The sequence below is a fragment of the Schistocerca gregaria genome, chromosome 7 (assembly GCF_023897955.1).
Source record: "Schistocerca gregaria isolate iqSchGreg1 chromosome 7, iqSchGreg1.2, whole genome shotgun sequence".
NCBI classification, from domain to species: Eukaryota; Metazoa; Arthropoda; class Insecta; order Orthoptera; family Acrididae; genus Schistocerca; species Schistocerca gregaria.
In genome coordinates this window covers 193987603-194006694 of record NC_064926.1, presented here as the reverse complement: position 1 = coordinate 194006694, position 19092 = coordinate 193987603, and the positions used below count along the sequence as shown (strand labels likewise).

Genomic DNA, 19092 nt, shown 5'->3' with positions numbered 1-19092 from the left:
CGTAGGAGCCAGAGGGTAGGGAAGGTGGTTTGGGGATTTCATAGTGATGAACCAAGGGGTTATGAAGGTTAGGTGGACAGCGGAAAGACATTCTTGGTGGAGTGGGGAGGATTTCATGAAGGATGGATCTCATTTCAGGGCAGGATTTGAGAAAGTCGTATCCCTGCTGGAGAGCCACATTCAGAGTCTGATCCAGTCCCGGAAAGTATCCTGTCACAAGTGGGGCACTTTTGGGGTTCTTCTGTGGGAGGTTCTGGGTTTGAGGGGATGAGGAAGTGGCTCTGGTAATTTGCTTCTGTACCAGTTTGGGAGGGTAGTTGCGGGATGCGAAAGCTGTTTTCAGGTTGTTGGTGTAATGGTTCAGGGATTCCAGACTGGAGCAGATTTGTTTGCCATGAAGACCTAGGCTGCAGGGAAGGAACCGTTTGATGTGGAATGGGTGGCAGCTGTCATAATGGAGGTACTGTTGCTTGTTGGTGGGTTTGATGTGGACGGATGTGTGAAGCTGGCCATTGGACAGATGGAGGTCAACATCAAGGAAAGTGGCATGGGGTTTGGAGTAGGACCAGGTGAATCTGATGGAACCAAAGGAGTAGATGTTGGAGAGGAAATTCTGGAGTTCTTTTTCACTGTGAGTTCAGATCATGAAGATGTCATCAATAAATCTGGTTCAAACTTTGGGTTGGCAGGCCTGGGTAACTAAGAAGGCTTCCTCTAAGTGACCCATAAATAGGTTGGCGTACGAGGGGGCCATCCTGGTACTCATGGCTGTTCCCTTTAATTGTTGGTATGTCTGACCTTCGTAAGTGAAGAAGTTGTGCGTCAGGATGAAGCTGACTAAGGTAATGAGTAAAGAGGTTTTAGGTAGGGTGGCAGGTGATCGGCGTGAAAGGAAGTACTCCATCGCAGCAAGGCCCTGGATGTGCGGAATATTTGTGTATAAGGAAGTGGCATCAATGGTTACAAGGATGGTTTCCGGGGGTGACAGATTGGGTAAGGATTCTTGGCGTTCGAGAAAGTGGTTGGTGTCTTTGATGAAGGGTGGGAGACTACATGTAATGGGTTGAAGGTGTTGATCTATGTAGGCAGAGATACGTTCTGTGAGGGCTTGGTAACCAGCTACAATGGGGTGGCCAGGATGTTTGGGTTTGTGAATTTTAGGTTTTAGGTAGGGGTCCGGGGTGTCGGTGGGGTCAGGAGGCTGATGGAGTCAGGTGAAAGGTTTTGTAGGGGGCCTAAGGTTCTGAGGATTCCTTGAAGCTCCGCCAGGACATCAGGAATGGGATTACCTTGGGAAACTTTGTATGTAGTGTTGTCTGAAAGCTGACGCAGTCCCTCAGCCACATACTCCCGACCATCAAGTACCACAGTTGTGGAACTGTGGTCTCATTGTGTTTTCACATTGATTTCGGTTCGTTTTCACATTCCACTGTCATCTACTCCCTCAGATTTAATCTGTTGTCCCCATTATTCATCCATTTCGTCCTTTTTGTGATTTGTTTCCACATAGTTTTGCATATTTTATGCACATATTCCTATGTTATTTATGTATTTCTACATTTTTTAATTCACCGCCTTGGATCCTTGCTCCTTCCATCTGCACCAATATAGAAAAGTTTCCTTATCTTTAGCCAGAACCCAGTCCTACATATTGTTCCTGCATTGTTGCCTGTGTCATAGAATCCCCCAAATGGCCGTTCCTTCAGATTACCCATCGTGGGCTGCACCCATCCTTCAACAATGACCTCCAGATTCCACCAGGCTTTTGCCCTCACCAACCTAGTCCTGCAAAACCATGTAAATCAGGCCCAAACTTCTTTGCAACATCTCCTCTCCATCCGTAAAATTCTCATGCTGTACAATCCCAAATTATTGTATCACATCTCTCACAACATCAAAAAACTCCACAACCTGTTCACCTCCTACTCCCTCCTTGGACTGTCATTATCAACTACATCTACAACAGTCTCTAAACCTCCCCACATCCCTACAAATTCTGCTTTACAGACCTACTGCATTTACCACATTCTCAAAAACTCCCTCCCCCCACCACAAAGAATCAAAAATCTATAATTCAACATGCATACCCTACAGACCACTGTGAAGTACATGACAGAGAGTGCTTAGCATTGTGCCACATTTTAGGGTTTCTTCCCATTCCATTCACATATGAGGCGTTAAATGCCTTTGTGGGTGCTGTAATTAGTCCATGCTTGTCTTTGTGATCCTTTCAGCAGTTGTGCATAGGGTGCCAAAGTTCATTTCTAAATTTTGCACTTAATATTGATTCTTGTACTTGTTAAAGTAGGCTTTTAGCAGGACAATTTACATTTACCTTCAAGCGCCTTCCAGTTCAGGATATTTCAGCATGTCCATGATACTCTCTTCCATGAGCCAAACAAACCTGTGACCATTCATGTTGTCTTTCTTTGTTTACAGTTAGTATCCATTGGTAGTCCTATTTGGTATGGATGCTACACACTTGGACAGTAATCTAAGATGAGATACACAATTGTGACTCATTGATATTGATGTTGTAGGATACTAAGTTTCTCTGTTTAGTGATGATGTTAACTTCAAGATGGAAATATTCACTACAGCTGCAAAAATCAATGGAAGCTGTATTTCTAATTTTTGGGGAATTTGCTATCTGTCTTGTTCACAATATGTGTGAAACACACTGTAATTAATGTTTTCACTGTCATTAGAAACTGACAGGTGCTTTAAAGCCCAAGCTTGACACCGTGTGCCAACCAACTCCACTCTGTTTAGTACAGTATATCTTTGAATGACATGTTTGTAATATAATCACAGTCACTTGCAGATTGTTGATAAAACATATACTGTGGAGGAACATGGCCAGTAAATGAAATCTTCGGTTGATGGTATATTATCAGTTTAGTCTTGGTTGCAGTTGGGGCTTCATACATTTCTGTGCGCTGTAGATTTCTTGCAATGCTATGCATTAAAACATATTTCTTCATTGTTTTGACGCAGGTATAAATAAAATTGACCATGAAATTGTTTCAACATTCTCCAAGACCCACAATGATTACCACAATCTCATGGTCCAATGTAAGGAAGTACACAAGGCCACTGCTTGACAGGTACACAAGAAAATGATAACAGAAATAGAAAATTGCAAAAGAAGTGCCAACACTTTTACTTGAAGATTTCTGAAAGTCTGAAGGTTTGAAATAAATGAAGAAGGTAGACACATAAAACATACAATAAATGGTTCTGTCCACCTTGTTATTCACAGATGCATTGATTGCTTTGTACCTACATCCTGTTCTACTACCCTACTCAATAAACTGTATCAAACAATGGAAAATCCAGGATGGAATAATGGCAAAATTATGAAAAGAGTAGATTGCTACTCACTGTACATTGGAGCCGTTTTGTCAGAGAAAGGCACAACAGAAATATTGCTAAACAAGTCAGCTTTCAGTCAAAAGGCTTTCTTCTGAAGTAAGTAACACACACACTCACATACAGGGTGGTCCATCTGAAGTTTCGGATGAGATTATCTCGAAAACTGTACATCAGGTAAAAATAGTGGGTAAGACAAGCTCGTGAGCTCAAAGGGGGACATCAAATGATACTACATGTGACCTCAAGCCCCCGCCCCCTTGGGTGGGGTGGGGGGCAACTTTTAAATCGTAAATGGACACACCCATTTTTTATTGCAGATTCGGATTCTCCATAAAAAAGTAATCAAGTTTTGTCTGAAACATTTTTTAAACCATTGACAGATGGCACTGAAATTGAGAAAAATTAAAATTTGGGAAGAACTCCAATTTATTTAGAATGATCTGAGAATGACGCATCAAATCAGTACAAAATGTGCACCAATTCTTTCATTACGCCAAATTAAGCTATTGTTTTCACAAAATGTATCCTACCTGCCACAGTTTTTGATGGAGAGAGGCGGTATGGTATTAAAATCTCGTTGGGGGAACTCTTCACAATTCCATTACTCACCTGACTGTGGCGCTACCGTGGCCAAACTATGGCTCAGTATAAAGATCGGTGCAATGCAATCAGACGTCACTTAACTTTCAGATTGTGAACCATAAACATCAACTGACGAAAGTAAATTATTCTTTAGCGAAACATGGTTCACTATCCTCCTACAGTTCGCAGCTCGTGGTCTTGCGGCAGTGTTCTCGCTTTCCACGCACAGGGTCCTGGGTTTGATTCCTGGCGGGGTCAGGGTTTTTCCTACCTCGAGATGACTCGGTGTTGTGTCATTTTCATTGTCATCATCCATCCCCATTACGCTCAGAGGAAGGCAATGGCAAACCACCTCCACTAGGACCTTCCCTAGTATGGTGGTGCGGGTCTCCTGCATCATCCCCTACGCTCCTCAGAGTATGGGACATCATCGTATCCACCTACAGAGATTGTTGATATGATGTTAATTTTAATTTGTGTTGTCAATTTTAATGCCATAATAATTACACTGCAGTTGCGCAATTGTATGCAGATCATTTCCCAAACAGATGACATCCAATTGAAAACATTATTTGAAATTGCACTCGAGCTCGAAATGGATACATGCACTGTCTCCCTCATCATAGCGAATACGTTGAAAACGATGCTTGTACCCTTGCCATTTTTGTCTGGGTTCAACTGGATCCTGAAATGGGTAGTCGTGCGATTCAGAGACAAACTGGAATACCGAAATCAACTGTTTTCAGGATTTTGAAGTCACATCAATGTCATGCGTATCATATCACACTGACACAGGCACTAACGCTGAAAGATATGCAAATATGCGTGCATTTCTGCCAATGGGCCTTGGAAATGATAAGAGGTGACAATGATATTTTTTTGAGATACGTTATGTTCACTGATGAAGCCACATTTAAAAACAATGGCAAATTAAATAGTCATGATTGTCATTATTGGTCCCCTGTCAATCCACAGTGTCACAGACCTGTTGATAATCAACAAAAATGGTCATTAATAGTCTGGTGTGGAATTTTAAAGAGTTACTTGATAGGACCATATTTTTTTGACTGAAATGTTACTAGGGAATCTTATTTACAACTTCTCTGCAATGATTTTTTGGAGCTAATGGAAGATGTTGATTTAGAAACTAGGCAACGAATGTGGTTCCAACAGGACGGAGCTCCTTCCCACCATGCTAAAAATGTGCGGAATGTTTTAAATTTACGGTACCCTGGTCGGTGGATAGGATGCAGCAGACCAATTCAGTGGCCTCCACGTTCACCAGACCTGATATTTTCTTGTGAGATTATTTAAAAAATATTTTTTATGACAGACAGCCCACAAACCAAAACAGTATGGAGCAATGCATTCGAAGAACACGTGCAGCCATACCACGAGATGTGCTGCTCAAAACTGTGGACAGCTTTCGCAGACCATTGACTTTATGCATTGAAGGAAATGGGGATAATTTTGAACAATTTCTTCGTGTTTAATTTCATTAATTAAGCACCCCAAATTGTGAGAGGCTAGGGGACTCATACTAATGAAGCATCCCATCATGTGAGAGGCAAGGGTACTCACACTAATGAAGCACCCCATGGAAACATCATTCTACAGCGCCCATGTCATTCTTCCTGGGTTACACTAAAAGTAGGATACAGTAAATTTTGTACAAAAATAGCTTATTTTGGTGTAACGAAAGAATTGGTGCACATTTTTTATTGATTGATGCGTCTTTCTTAGATAATTCTAAATAAATCTGAGTTCTTTGCCAATTTTAATTTTTCTCGATTTCAGCGTCATCTGTCAATGTTTTAAAAAAATGTTTCAGACATAAATTGATTACTTTTTTTATGGAGAATCCGAATCTGCAATAAAAAAAAAAAATGGGTGTTTCAATTTAAGATTTAAAAGCTGCCTCCCGCCCCAACCCAAGGGGGTGGGGCCTGGAGGTCATGTGTAGTATCATTTGATGTCCCCCTTTGAGCTTACAAACTTGTGTTACCCATTATTTTTATCCTATTTATAGTTTTCGAGATAATCTCATCCAAAACGTCAAATGGACCACGCTGTATATATGACCGCTGTGGATGCTGAGGCCAGACTGTGGGCAACTACACCATGATTAGAGAAGCAGTCTAGGGGGTGGGGTAAGGAGGAGGCTGGGACATGGATGGGAAGGGACAGCAGGGTAGGGGTGGGTGCATACAGGGATGTGGTGGGAGGAAAGTAGGGCAGGTAAGTGCAGTCACAGACGGTAGGTGGATTTTGGGGGTGAGGAGGGAGGAGGGGGGGGGGGTGCAAGGAGAGAAGTAAAAAGATGCTGTGTGTGTTGGTGAAATAGAAGGCTGTGTTGTGCTGAAGGGGGAACAGGAAGGGGAATAGGCGGGTGAAGGTCAGTGGCTAACTAAGGTTGAGACCAGGGGAGTTAAGGGAATGTAGGATATATTGCAGGGAGAGTTCCCACTAGCACAACTCAGAAAATCTGGTGTTGGTGGGAAGGATCTAAGTGTCACAGGCTTTGAGGCAGTCATTGAAGTGAAGAAATTTTTGTTGGGCAGCATGCTCAGCAACTGGGTAGTCCAGCTCTTTATTGGTCACAGTTTGTCAGTGGCTATTCACATGTATAGACAGGGATGAATGCAGGACAGTGGTTGCAGCTTGGCATGTAGATCACACTACTGCTTTCACAGGTAGCCCTGCCTTTGATGGGAATAGTGGTACTTGTGACCGGACTGGAGTAGGTGGTGATGGATGGACGTGTGGGACAGGTGTTGCATCTAGGTCTATTAACAAGGATATGATCTGTGAGGTAAGAGGTTAGGAGCAGGAGTGGAGTAGGGATGTGTGGTATAGGTTCTTCATGTAGATCTATTACAGAGGAATGAGCCATTAAAGTAAGGGCTTAGGAACAAGGTAGAGTAGGGACGCCTGGGTCAGCTCTTGCATCTAGGTCTGTTAGTGGGATTGGTTAGGAGCAAGGGTGAAGTAGGGATGTGTGGGACAGGTCTTGCATCTAGGTCCATTAAGTGGTTAGGAGACTGGGTGGAGTAGAGATCCCTACTCCACCTCTGCTCCCAATTCCTTGCCTCATGGCTCATATCCCTGTAGTAGACCTAGGTGGAAGACCTGTCCCATACATCCTCCCACCAAAAACTACTCAAGTACAGTCACAAACATCAAAGGCAGGGCAACCTGTGAAACCAGTCATGTGATCATATGTGCTGCACCTAGCTGCCACACCCTCTCCCCACCATGTCTCTGTATGCTCCCACAACCAGCACTCTTTTTATCCCACTCCCCTACCCTGCTATCCTTTCACCTTCCATCATGCACAGTAATGCGTGTACTTCAGAATAGGGCCTCTTGGCCAGAAGGTTACTTGTTTAGCAGGTATTTATTTTTATTACTCTCTCTCTTTTTTTTCTTTTTTTTTGTGAGTAGCGATCTATCCTTTCCATATTATTGTCAATAAATTGTACACTGAGTTGACAAAAGTCATGGATAGTGATATGCACGTATACGGATGACAGTAGTAGAGTTTACACAAAGTATAAAATGGGGGGAGGGGGGGGGGTGCATTGGCAGAGCTGCCATTTGTACTCAGGTGATTCACGTGAAACGGTTTCTGTCATGATCATGGCTGTATGATGGGATTTAACAGACCTTGAATGCAGAATGGTAGTTGGACCTAGATGCAAGGGGCGTTCCGTTTTGGAAATCATTAGAGAATTCAATAGCTAAAGATCGACAGTGTCTAGAGTGTGTCAAGGACACCAAATTTCTGGTGTTAACTCTCACCACAGACAACACAGTGGGTGGCCGCCTTCACTTAACAACTGAGAGCAACAGTGTCCGCATACCGTGCTGATAGACGAGCAGCACTGTACGTACGATATACATATCCATGTGGCCAATGCGCCAAAATTTGGGGACAATGGGCTATTGCTGAAGACAACAGATGCAAGTGCCTTTGCTAATAGCATGACATTGCCTGCAGTGCACACCTGGGCTCGTGGCCTTATCACTTAAACACTAGATGACTGGAAAACTGTGATCTGGCCAAGTGAATCCTGGTTTCAGCCAGTAAGATCTGATGGTAGGGTTCGAGTGTGATATAGAGTGCACAAAACCATGGAATCAGGTTGTCAACAAGGCATTGAGCAAGCTAGTGGTGGCTCCATAATGGAGTGGGCTGTGTTTACACGGAATCAACTGGTCATCTGGTCCAACTGAACTTATCATTGATGGGAAAAAGTTACATTCAGCTACTTGGAGACCATTTGCAGCCATTCATGGACTTCATATTCCCAAAGAATGATGAATTTTTTAAGGATGACAATGTGCCATGACACAGGGCCACAATTGTTCGTGATTGGTTTTAAGAACATTCTGATAAATTCAAGAGAATGATATGGCCACCCAGATCGCCCAACATGAATCCCATCAAATGTTTATGGATCATAATCAAGAGATCATTTCATTCTCAAAATCCTGCACCGGAAACACTTTCGCAATTATGGATGGCTGTAGAGGCAGCGTGGTTCAGTATTTCTGCAGGGGCTTCCAACAACTTGCTGAGTCCATGCCACATTGAGTTGCTGCAGTAAGCCAGTCAAAAGGAGGTACCCCATGACTTGTTGCCTCAGTGCATATTGTATATGTGATTGTTTTCTTTCTTTTCATTTAGAGTTTATCTTTTATTTACGGCTAGTTTTTGTTGCCATTTTCATTATGCGATGACCAACTTGCAGCAGTCAGCATCGTCATGGTGCACTGAGTTCACATTGTGCACTGTATTTTGTATCTACAGTTATTCCAGATTGTATCTATTTATTTTCTTCAAGATTTGTGTCTACAAGAGACTTGTATAAATAAGAATTGAGTAAATAAATCTGCATTTAACCATGCTGCCTTGGTAAAGGGCGTACTTTCCTTTGCACGTAATGTCCACTGCAAATATCACTTTGCAACCCAACACCAAAACCTTTCCAATAGCAAGTCTGACATTGAACAGTTCCGACCATGATCCCAATTGATCCACACCCACTACCTCAGAATCAACTTTTACAGGCCTTCCAAGAATTCCTCACATCCAGCATTGCTTCACATCCTTACTCAGGTCCCTACAACATGACCCTAACCTCTCCTCAGCAGAACTTCAGGCTTTACATTCCCTAAAAGCTGAGAACTCCACAATTATTGTCCCAGCAGACAAAGGATCTACCACTGCGGTACTTGACCAACAGTTAGTGAAGGTCTACACCAGCTGTCTGACACCTCTACATGCAGCATGTGTCATTAAGATCCCATCCCTGTGATCCAAATTGACCTGCAGTCCATCCTAAAAACCTCAGGCCCCTCACAAGTACTTACACCTCAATCCACAGAACTTCTTACCCCACCTAAATTATGCACCCCCACCTTTTACTTTCTTCCTAAGATCCACAAACCCAATCATCCATGCTGTCCTGTGGTTGCTGGCTTCAAAGGACGCACCGAACCCTAGTTGATCAAAACCTGCAACCCATAGTATAAAGACTTACCTCCTATAGTAAAGATACCAACCATTTCCTATATCGTCTGAAAGCCATGCTTACCGCCATCTCCCTCTATACCAACATCCCCCACATACATGGTCTGTCTGCTGCTGAACATTTCCTCAGTCAGTGCCCACCTGATTCCAAGCCTATGACATCCTTCTTGCTCGCCTTAATCAACTTTATACTTACCAACAATTACTTCACCTTTGAGAGGCAGAAATACCAACAGATCAAGGGTACGGCCATGGGAACCAGGATGGCTCCTTCCTGTGCCAACCTTTTCGTGGGTCGCTTGGAAGGTCTTTCCTGGCAACCATAAGCATTCAGCCCTTGGTTTGGGTTAGATACATTCATAACATCTTCGCCATATGGACTAATGGTGAGGCTGACCTGTTTAAATTCCTGGAATCTCTAAATAACTTTTACCAATTGAAGTTCACATGATCCTATTCCAAATCCCATGCCACTGTCCTTGATGTTGACCACATCCTCACTGAAGGCCAGCTGCACACTTCTGTCCACATCAAACATACTACAGTTGGCATCCTTTCCATGTCAAATGTCCCCTCTCATACAGCATTTGGCTTCAAGCCAAACATATTTGTTCGGATGCAGACACTATACAGCAGTACACCACAACTCCCACTTCAGCCTTCACTGGATGTAATTATCCCAACAGCCTAGATTAAAATCAAATTTCCAGGCCATCACATCCAATCCTGGTACTACTGATCCCTCCAAAAAACAACTTCATAGCACGCCACTTGTCACCCAGTATTATCCTGGTCTCGAATGTATCAATCAGCTACTGAGACAAGGCCATGACTTCCTAAAATCATTCCCTGAACTGAGATCCATTCTGTCTGAGATTTTGCCCACCACACCTGGAATAGCTTTATGTCACCCTCCCGATCTCTGCATTATCCTTTTCAGACCCTATGCTCCTTCTGCACTCATCTCCCTACCCTTTGGCTCCTGTCACTGTGACCATCCCCAGTGCAAGACTTTCCCTATGCACCTTCCTTCCAACACCTATTCCAGCCCTGTAACTGGTAAAACATATACTATCAAAGGGAGAGCCACCTGTGAAACAACACACACCATATACCAGCTGTTATGTAAACACTGTTTGGCCTTTTACATGAGCATGATTACCACCTAGTTATCAGTCAGGACGAATGGGCATACGTAGAGGTGTATACAGGCAACACACAATATTCTGTTGCAGAGCATCCTGTACAACATGACAATCGTGACCTCAGTGCCTGTTTCACTACTCGCACCATCTGGATTCTTTCCCCAGTCACCAGTTTCTCAGAATTCCACAGGCAGGAACTAGCACTACAACATGTCCTTTGTTCTCGCCACCCACCTGGCCGTAATTTACGTTAATTCCTTCTGTCTCATCATTTATTCAGAATAACTACTTTCTTCACTCTGTTTTAGTTTTCTACATCTTTCATTTTGAGACTTGTTTATTTTTCACCGTCCCCCCTCCCACCTCTGTTACATACAATGCACGATCTCTGTTTTGCATATTACCTGTCTTCCACCTTTAAGCTCTCAGGTTTTCAAATCTCATCCAGTGCAGTCCCGAACAATCAGTCTTTCCTTCTCATCGCAAATGTTAAGTCTCCCCTGACCTGGGGTTCTGGGTGGCTTTTCTGAACTTTATCCCTTTCCCTAAACTTCTCCAGTCTTTTTCTTTCATCCCTCTTCCTTCCCCTTCAACTCTTCTGCCAGAAGCCACTGGCTCTGAAAGCTTGTAAGAGTTAAATCCTTTTGTGTGTGTGTTCCCCTGCCACTGCTTTGTAAATAATATGTTTGTGTCAAAGGATTTTGTTTCTGTGTTTGAAATTGCACAAAATCCTTTCATTGAAACAATTGTACACAAATTTTATAAGGAAAATTTTTAAGTAAATAGTGATTGATTGCCGCTTAATCCACCAATTATCATGTATGTAACTTGTTAGACTTTCTTATAAAAGTGCTATAAACCAGTTTCTGTTTTAGGTACATGTATGTTACTATTGTTGTTATTATTATTTATTATTATTATATTCATACACCTCACTTTTCTGTTGTGTAAGAGATATTCATAGTATTTCTTCTATGTCAGGATTTCTGCAATTAAAATAGCAGACTAATCCTGAGGGAATGAAACCACTACCTGCAGATGAATGACTGGTGACACATTTCAAAGATCACATAATCATGCTGAAGAATTAAACAACACAACCATAGCATTCTTTACTCCTGTGGGTGCACAATGTGCAACACAGCCATAGTTGTCACTGCAGTCTCCAACTTTTCAGTTGCACATATTCAATTACTATTGCATACGCAGCTTCGAAGTAGTGTATCTTCGAATACAAATATTTCCTCCTCTTATACAGTGTACCCTTTTTCACTACTCTATCCACTGCACTATCCATCTAAAGCTCTGCTTATTAACTCAATGCTATTTTCTTTTGGAAAGTTACTTTCTTTATGGCTACTTTCATTTTTAATCCCTGCCTGGTGACATTTTTTCTCCAACCAACTCCACTGTATACACTTGTCATTCTACCTCTGCCAGGTCAGAAAACACACTTTTGTTCTAGTTAAAATCCGGTCTCACAAGGATCTTCGATTTTCCTGGCTCCATAGGCTCCTAACTTCAACACACTTTTTACACTTTTACTTCGTCCAAGCAGAAACCTTACTGGACTGCATCTAACAATTTTTAAATGCAAATTGTGTGTGTGTGTGTGTGTGTGTGTGTGTGTGTGTGTGTGTGTGTATAAATGGGTGGGTGGGTTGAGGGGAGGGGGGTGTTAGGGAGGAGTCACAAAAATAATATAAAAATATCTGAAACTGATGTGGTTTTCTCATCTTTTACATCTGTTTATGCACTGCTCATAATTAATCTGTAGGTGAGTTGTTGCATTTCCTCAAATTACTTTTAATTTTTAGTGTATCCTGCTGATTAATTATTTTTGTGCAGAGGACCAGTATCTGGCAGAAGTGCTGTGAAAAAGAAATACCAAATGAGGTTCTTGAAGAAATCACAAGTAATTTATACCCAGGATGGTCCCACTGTGGTACAGAGACTAACTGGCATTGTGTTTATAAAGCATGGCGCAGGTGGATGAGGAAGAGAAAGACACCTTGCACTGTAAGATCTGTTTTCTCGTCCGAGGAGAGACTTGAGTGGGTCACGAGTGTGAAGGCCTCAGGTTCTTGTATTGTAACTGGTCATAAGGATGGCAGCATCAAATTTTGGAGTCGATTCAGTGGCTTTTTGGGAGGAGTATTCCATCATGCACGTGCTGTTACAGATTTGGGACTTATGATATATAATCCAAAAGGTTGGTTCACTGATTATAATTTTGTAAACACTCATTACCTTATGGTTGTATGTGTTTGTGGATGTTCACAGAATAGTTTATGCTTATGGTTTCAACATTTCTTTGTCACCAGCTACTCCTATAGGTCCTCGTATGTGAGGTAAATGTAGAAATAGCCTTCAGACAATTAACTTGTTTTGGGACATTTGATTTTTAGGTGGCTTTTGTAATATTTTTCAGCCTAGTGCTTTGAAGTGCCTAGCATAAGCAGAGATAATCACCTCCTCAGAAATAGCATACAACATAAGATAAAAACTTAATTTCTCAAGAGTTTGTCTCCCTAATAATCAAACAGTTCAAATACTTTAATCCTCGTATCCCATGTCAAAATAGTATTACAATTTGAGGATGAGCGCCATGCTACATGCAAAGAACAATGCTAGATCTAGGTGGAATGAAATATTAATCAGTGGACAGTGCAGGATGGAATAACAATTGTATGAAGAGGATAGATTGCTACTTACCACATAGAGGAAGCATTGACTCATGTACAGGCACAATGAAGAAGACTGCTAAACTTTTAAGCTTTCAGACAGAATGGGTTCCCTGTGCCCGGAGACAGAGGCCATGTGCGCGCCCACGTGTGTGTGTGTGTGTGTGTGTGTGTGTGTGACAGAGAGAGAGAGAGAGAGTTGTTTTCTTGTGAATGTCCATGTGATTTCTATTTTGGAAAGAGGACTTATTTGCCCAAAAGCTTAAATGTTTAACAGTCTTTTTCATTGTGCCTCTCTGTGACTGAACACTTCCTCATGTGGTGAGTAGCAACCAAATCTTTTCATATTGTTGGAATAAAAATATTAGTATTTATGGGTAAATTTCTAAAGAAGAATTAGCCAAGTTTCTTTCCACATCTTTTTATAAAGATAATATTGCATTTATAATGATACGCATGCTTCGCTCCAATAAATTGTGTTACATTCCGCCACTCACCCCACCATTCCTCCAGTACACCTTTGAACTTTGTAGTGGGCAGATGTATTTCATCTGTTATAGATCCTATTATCAGGAACGTTATGGATTATGGACCTTATGTATAGTCATATCACAGAAATTGCCATTATGAGTTTAGTTGGAGAAAAAATTGTGAGTTTTGCTCATACCATGCCATATTATTATGTAGTGAAACATGAGAAAATCGTAAGTACAAATCTATTACAGTTTCACAGTCCTTTATTTTTTTAATATTTAGAACAGTATGCATTGTGATGAATACTCATGACAAGTTAAAATTCCCTGCCAGACTATAGTCAAGTCTTGATCTGTCATGAAATTATAACTTGTCACAAATCTCTGCAAGAAAAGTATTCATCTTTTTCCATACTGCATTATTGATAAGTGAAAGGAATGATCCATTGTAAATGAGATCATAGAGACATGACACAAGTTCAGATTAGCCATGACTGGAACAGGAAAATGTCTTCATCTTCTTCAAGGGCTATAATCTAACATCACTTTGAGATTTTTTTTAAAAAAAAAGGGGGTTCTTTGCGAGGATTTAAACACCACTCCTCATGAATGACAGGGTCCAGTGTGATAAACCAGTATGCTACCTCTCTTGCCACAGCTAACAATCAATAATTAATGAGCTGATGTTCCAAAGAAAAAAATTGCTGAATGAATACTTTAAAATCAGTCATCCCCAATATCCATCCAAAGCCCCTAAGATTGACATCTGTTAAGTATTTAAGTTCAAAATGGCTCTAAGCACTATGGGACTTAACTTCTGAGGTCATCAGTCAGTATTTAAGTATTTGTCAGTCAAGTACTATGACATTCTTAAACACACTGCATGGTTTTTATCGAGCTGAATTGCCCCCATTTGAACAAAGCCGTAACCAAGGCCCTGATGGTATAACCTTCCCTCCAGTGAGAAAATTTATGTAGCCAAGAGTGAGAGCACGTACGTGTTTGTTATCAGCTAGCAACTGTGCATGGTTTGACTAGTGTACTGTACTGATTTGACTGCCATCAGGTCTCAGTTATAATGAATGAAGACAAGTGTTTGTACTTGCAATATCTTGCACCTGAACATTCCTTGGAAATAATAATGAGGACCTATGATTTTGTTTCATCATTAAGTCATATGGATCTCCATTTCATGGATGATAAACGGCTCCACAATATGCTCCTCATCTTGTGCATTAACTAGATCTCTAATTATGTTTTCCCCTTCTTCTTATTTGAATCTCACATTGTTTTCTTTCTTTCATTTTCCATCCTCATTCAATCTTATGGCGTGCCTGCATCTTCCTTTTGGATTGTTGGTATCTTTTAGCATAGCTTTTTCTGCTCAAGTCACCTGCATTCTTTTTAAGTTTTTCACTATTCTTTTGTCTTCCTCCATCTTTCATTTCCCTCAGCAGGTATTAATTCTTTCTTATGTACTGTGTTAGTTCTCATCTATGACCTGTGGATTTACAAGCTCAATAGTAACATTCTGGAATTTGAATCATGGCTGTTACGGTGAAGTCTTTTACTGCAGTCTCTCTCTCTCTCTCTCTCTCTCTCTCTCTCTCTCTCTCTCTCTCTGTCTCTCTCTCTCTCTCTCTCTCTCGCTCTATCTATCACTTGTGGTTTGTGGGTTTTTCCTTTGCTTTGGCCCGTACACATTAGTGGATTTTTTGGGTTTTATCTCCTCTCCAACACCTTTACATTGTTTCTTTTCCAGTTTTCTATCATTTCTTTCTTATGGGGTAAGAGATTGCTTAAATGGTTCTGGAAACTAGGCACTGAATCTTGTTGAATTTTTCACCTCTTCCGTAAGTTCAAAATTTAGAGATTACTAACTTCTAGAACATTCTATAGTTGGTATCTGCTTCATTGTCTCTAACTTTTGTTCAGTTTTAGGATTTATGCATGTTGTATTAATCTTTGTATTCTTAACTACTGAAAGTTCTACAGGTAACTTGTTCATCCAGAATACAAAATGGGATGTGAGACACAACCTGTTAATTTCTACCTCTAAGGATCGTAGTATCAAAATTATTAACTTAGAGACTGGATTTACAAGCTGGTCACTGACATGTCATCTGATGCAGACCTGTATGGTGAGGTAAGGAAGATCACCTAGTTAAGTTCATCAGCTCACATATTACTAAAAGGTTTTCTTTTCAATTTTGTTTCTGCATTTACAGTGATGTTTCAAAGAAATGCAGTGACCACAGTGCTTTGTGACATAAATCTGTTTTTACAGTAAGTGGTATCTGAGTGCAATCTTTCACGCCTGTCATATATTTTTAGCATATCTCATTAAAATGACCACTAAAAAGTCCTACCTATATTCATTATTGTTGGTGATGTCATCATTGTTGTATCTAGGTATTGCTGCAGATGTGGAGGCAGATTTGTTAACTGCCACAAAACTCATGTTGTTAGTCACAAGATTGTAATTTAAATAAGAATTTTGTGGTAGTATCTTCTTGTTGGTCTGTGCCTGTGATCAGTTGTTAGTTCATTCCACATTAAATACTTGGACCAACTGTGCCTTTGTGAGTCATTACAATAATGAATAACACAGAAAAAACCTCCCAAATCAGTAACAGTAATGTTTTTTTTTTACACTATCGTAGGCTGGCTTCAATCTTAAATCATCAGGGAAACAAATATTATCAACTTAACATGAGAAGACAGTTAACTGACATCAAAAGAGGTAGAACACAGGAGTCGACTGTACAAGGCATCATAGTTTCAAATGAAACAACAAACTTATTGTTACGAGTCACTGTTTATTTGAATCCACAACATGTTTTGAAGGTTTAAACCTCCATCATTAGATGGATTTACACATTTTTGTCTGACATATGTGTGTGTTGTGTTACAATTTTGGGGAAACTTGTGGCAGTGTCTTCACTGGTCACAGGTTCCTTTCTCTATCGTAATACATCACATGTAAACTTCGAAATGCATTGCGTATATAAACAAACAGTGACTGGTAACAGTAAACTTGTTGTTTTATTTGATAGCAACAACAGTCACAAAAATTTAATACTCATGGGTAACTGGATTTCAACAGTAGGAAAAGGAAGAGAAGGAAACATAGTAGGTGAATATGGATTGGGGCTAAGAAATGGAAGAGGAAGCCATCTGGTAGAATTTCGCACAGAGCATAACTTAATCATAGCTAACTCTTGGTTCAAGAACCATACAAGAAGGTTGTATACATGGAAGAATCCTGGAGATACTAAAACGTATCAGATAGATTATATAATGGTAAGACAGAGATTCAGGAACCAGGTTTTAAATTGTAGGACATTTCCAGGGACATCTGTCCCTGGAAATGTCCTACAATTTAAAACCTGGTTCCTGAATCTCTGTCTTGATGATGATCATCATCATCATCATCATCAAGACAGAGATTCAGGAACCAGGTTTTAAATTGTAGGACATTTCCAGGGACAGATGTGGACTCTGGCCACAATCTATTGGTTATGAACTGTAGATTAAAACTGGAGAAATTGCAAAAAAGTGGGAATTTAAGGAGATGGGACCTGGATAAACTGACTAAACCAGAGGTTGTACAGAGTTTCAGGGACAGCATAAGGGAACAATTGACAGGAATGGTGGAAAGAAATACAGTAGAAGACGAATGGGTAGCTCTTAGGGATGAAGTAGTGAAGGCAGCAGAGGATCAAGTAGGTAAAAAGACGAGGGCTAGTAGAAATCCTTAGGTAACAGAAGAAACATTGAATTTAATTGGTGAAAGGAGAAAATATAAAAATGCAGTAAATGAAGCAGGCAAAAAGCAATACAAACGTCTCAAAAATGAGATCGACAGGAAGTGCAAAATGGCTAAGCAGGCTTGGCTAGAGGACAAATGTAAGGATGTAGAGGCTTATCTCATTAGGAGTAAGATAGATACAGCCTACGGGAAAATTAAAGAGACCTTTGGAGAAAAGAGAGCCACTTGTATGAATATCAAGAGCTCAGATGGAAACCCAGTTCTAAGCAAAGAGGGGAAAGCAGAAAGAGGTGGAAGGAGTATATAGAGGGTCTATACAAGGGCGATGAACTTGAGGACAATGTTATGGAAATGGAAGAGGATGTAGATGAAGATGAAATGGGAGATACATTACTGCGTGAAGAGATTGACAGAGCACTGAAAGATCTGAGTCGAAACAAGGCCCCAGGAGTAGACAACATTCCATTAGAACTACTGACGGCCTTGGGAGAGCCAGTCCTGACAAAACTCTACCATCTGGTGAGCAAGATGTACGAGACAGGTGAAATACCCTCAGACTTCAAGAAGAATATAATAATTCCAATCACAAAGAAAGCAGGTGGTGACAGATGTGAAAATCACTGAACTATCAGTTTAATAAGCCACAGCTGCACAATGCTAACACGAATTCTTTACAGACGAATGGAAAAACTAGTAGAAGCCGATCTCGAGGAAGATCAGTTTGGATTCCGTAGAAATGTTGGAACACGTGAGGCAATACTGACCTTACGACTTATCTTAGAAGAAAGATTAAGGAAAGACAAACCTATGTTTCTAGCATTTGTAGACTTAGAGAAAGCTTTTGACAATGTTGACTGGAATACTCTCAAATTCTAAAGGTGGCAGGGGTGAAATACAGGGAGCGAAAGGCTATTTACGATTTGTACAGAAACCAGATGGCAGTTATAAGGGTTGAGGGACATGAAAGGGAAGCAGTGGTTTGGAAGGAGACAGGGTTGTAGCCTCTCCCTGATGTTATTCAATCTGTATATTGAGCAAGCAGTAAAGGAAACAAGAGAAAAATTCGGAGTAGGTATTAAAATCCACGGAGAAGAAATAAAAACTTTGAGGTTCGCCGATGACATTCTAATTCTCTCAGAGACGGCAAAGGACTTGAAAGAGCAATTGAACGGAATGGACAGTGTCTTGAAAGGAGGATATAACATGAACATCAACAAAAGGAAAATGAGGATAATGGAATGTAGTCGAATTAAATCGGGTGACGCTGAGGGAATTAGATTAGGAAATGAGACACTTAAAGTAGTAAAGGAGTCTTGCTATTTGGGGAGCAAACTAACTGATGATGGTCGAAGTAGAGAGGATATAAAAAGTAGACTGGCAATAGCAAGGAAGAAGAGAAATTTGTTAACATCGAGAATAGATTTAAGTCTCAGGAAGTCGTTTCTGAAAGTATTTGTATGGAGTGTAGCCACGTATGGAAGTGAAACATGGACAATAAATAGTTTGAACAAGAAGAGAATAGGAG

At 40.8% G+C, this 19092-nt stretch overlaps 1 protein-coding gene across 1 annotated transcript in view; it reads left to right on the top strand.

The window, feature by feature from the left end:
• The window catches only part of LOC126282046 (uncharacterized), a 92441-nt gene that overhangs the window by 22844 nt on the left and 50505 nt on the right, over positions 1-19092 (top strand). Inside the window, exons 2-3 of the mRNA XM_049981465.1 lie at positions 12487-12850; positions 15791-15941. Of these exons, the coding sequence (XP_049837422.1) occupies positions 12487-12850; positions 15791-15941 (515 nt within the window). The remainder of the gene's footprint in view (positions 1-12486; positions 12851-15790; positions 15942-19092) is intronic.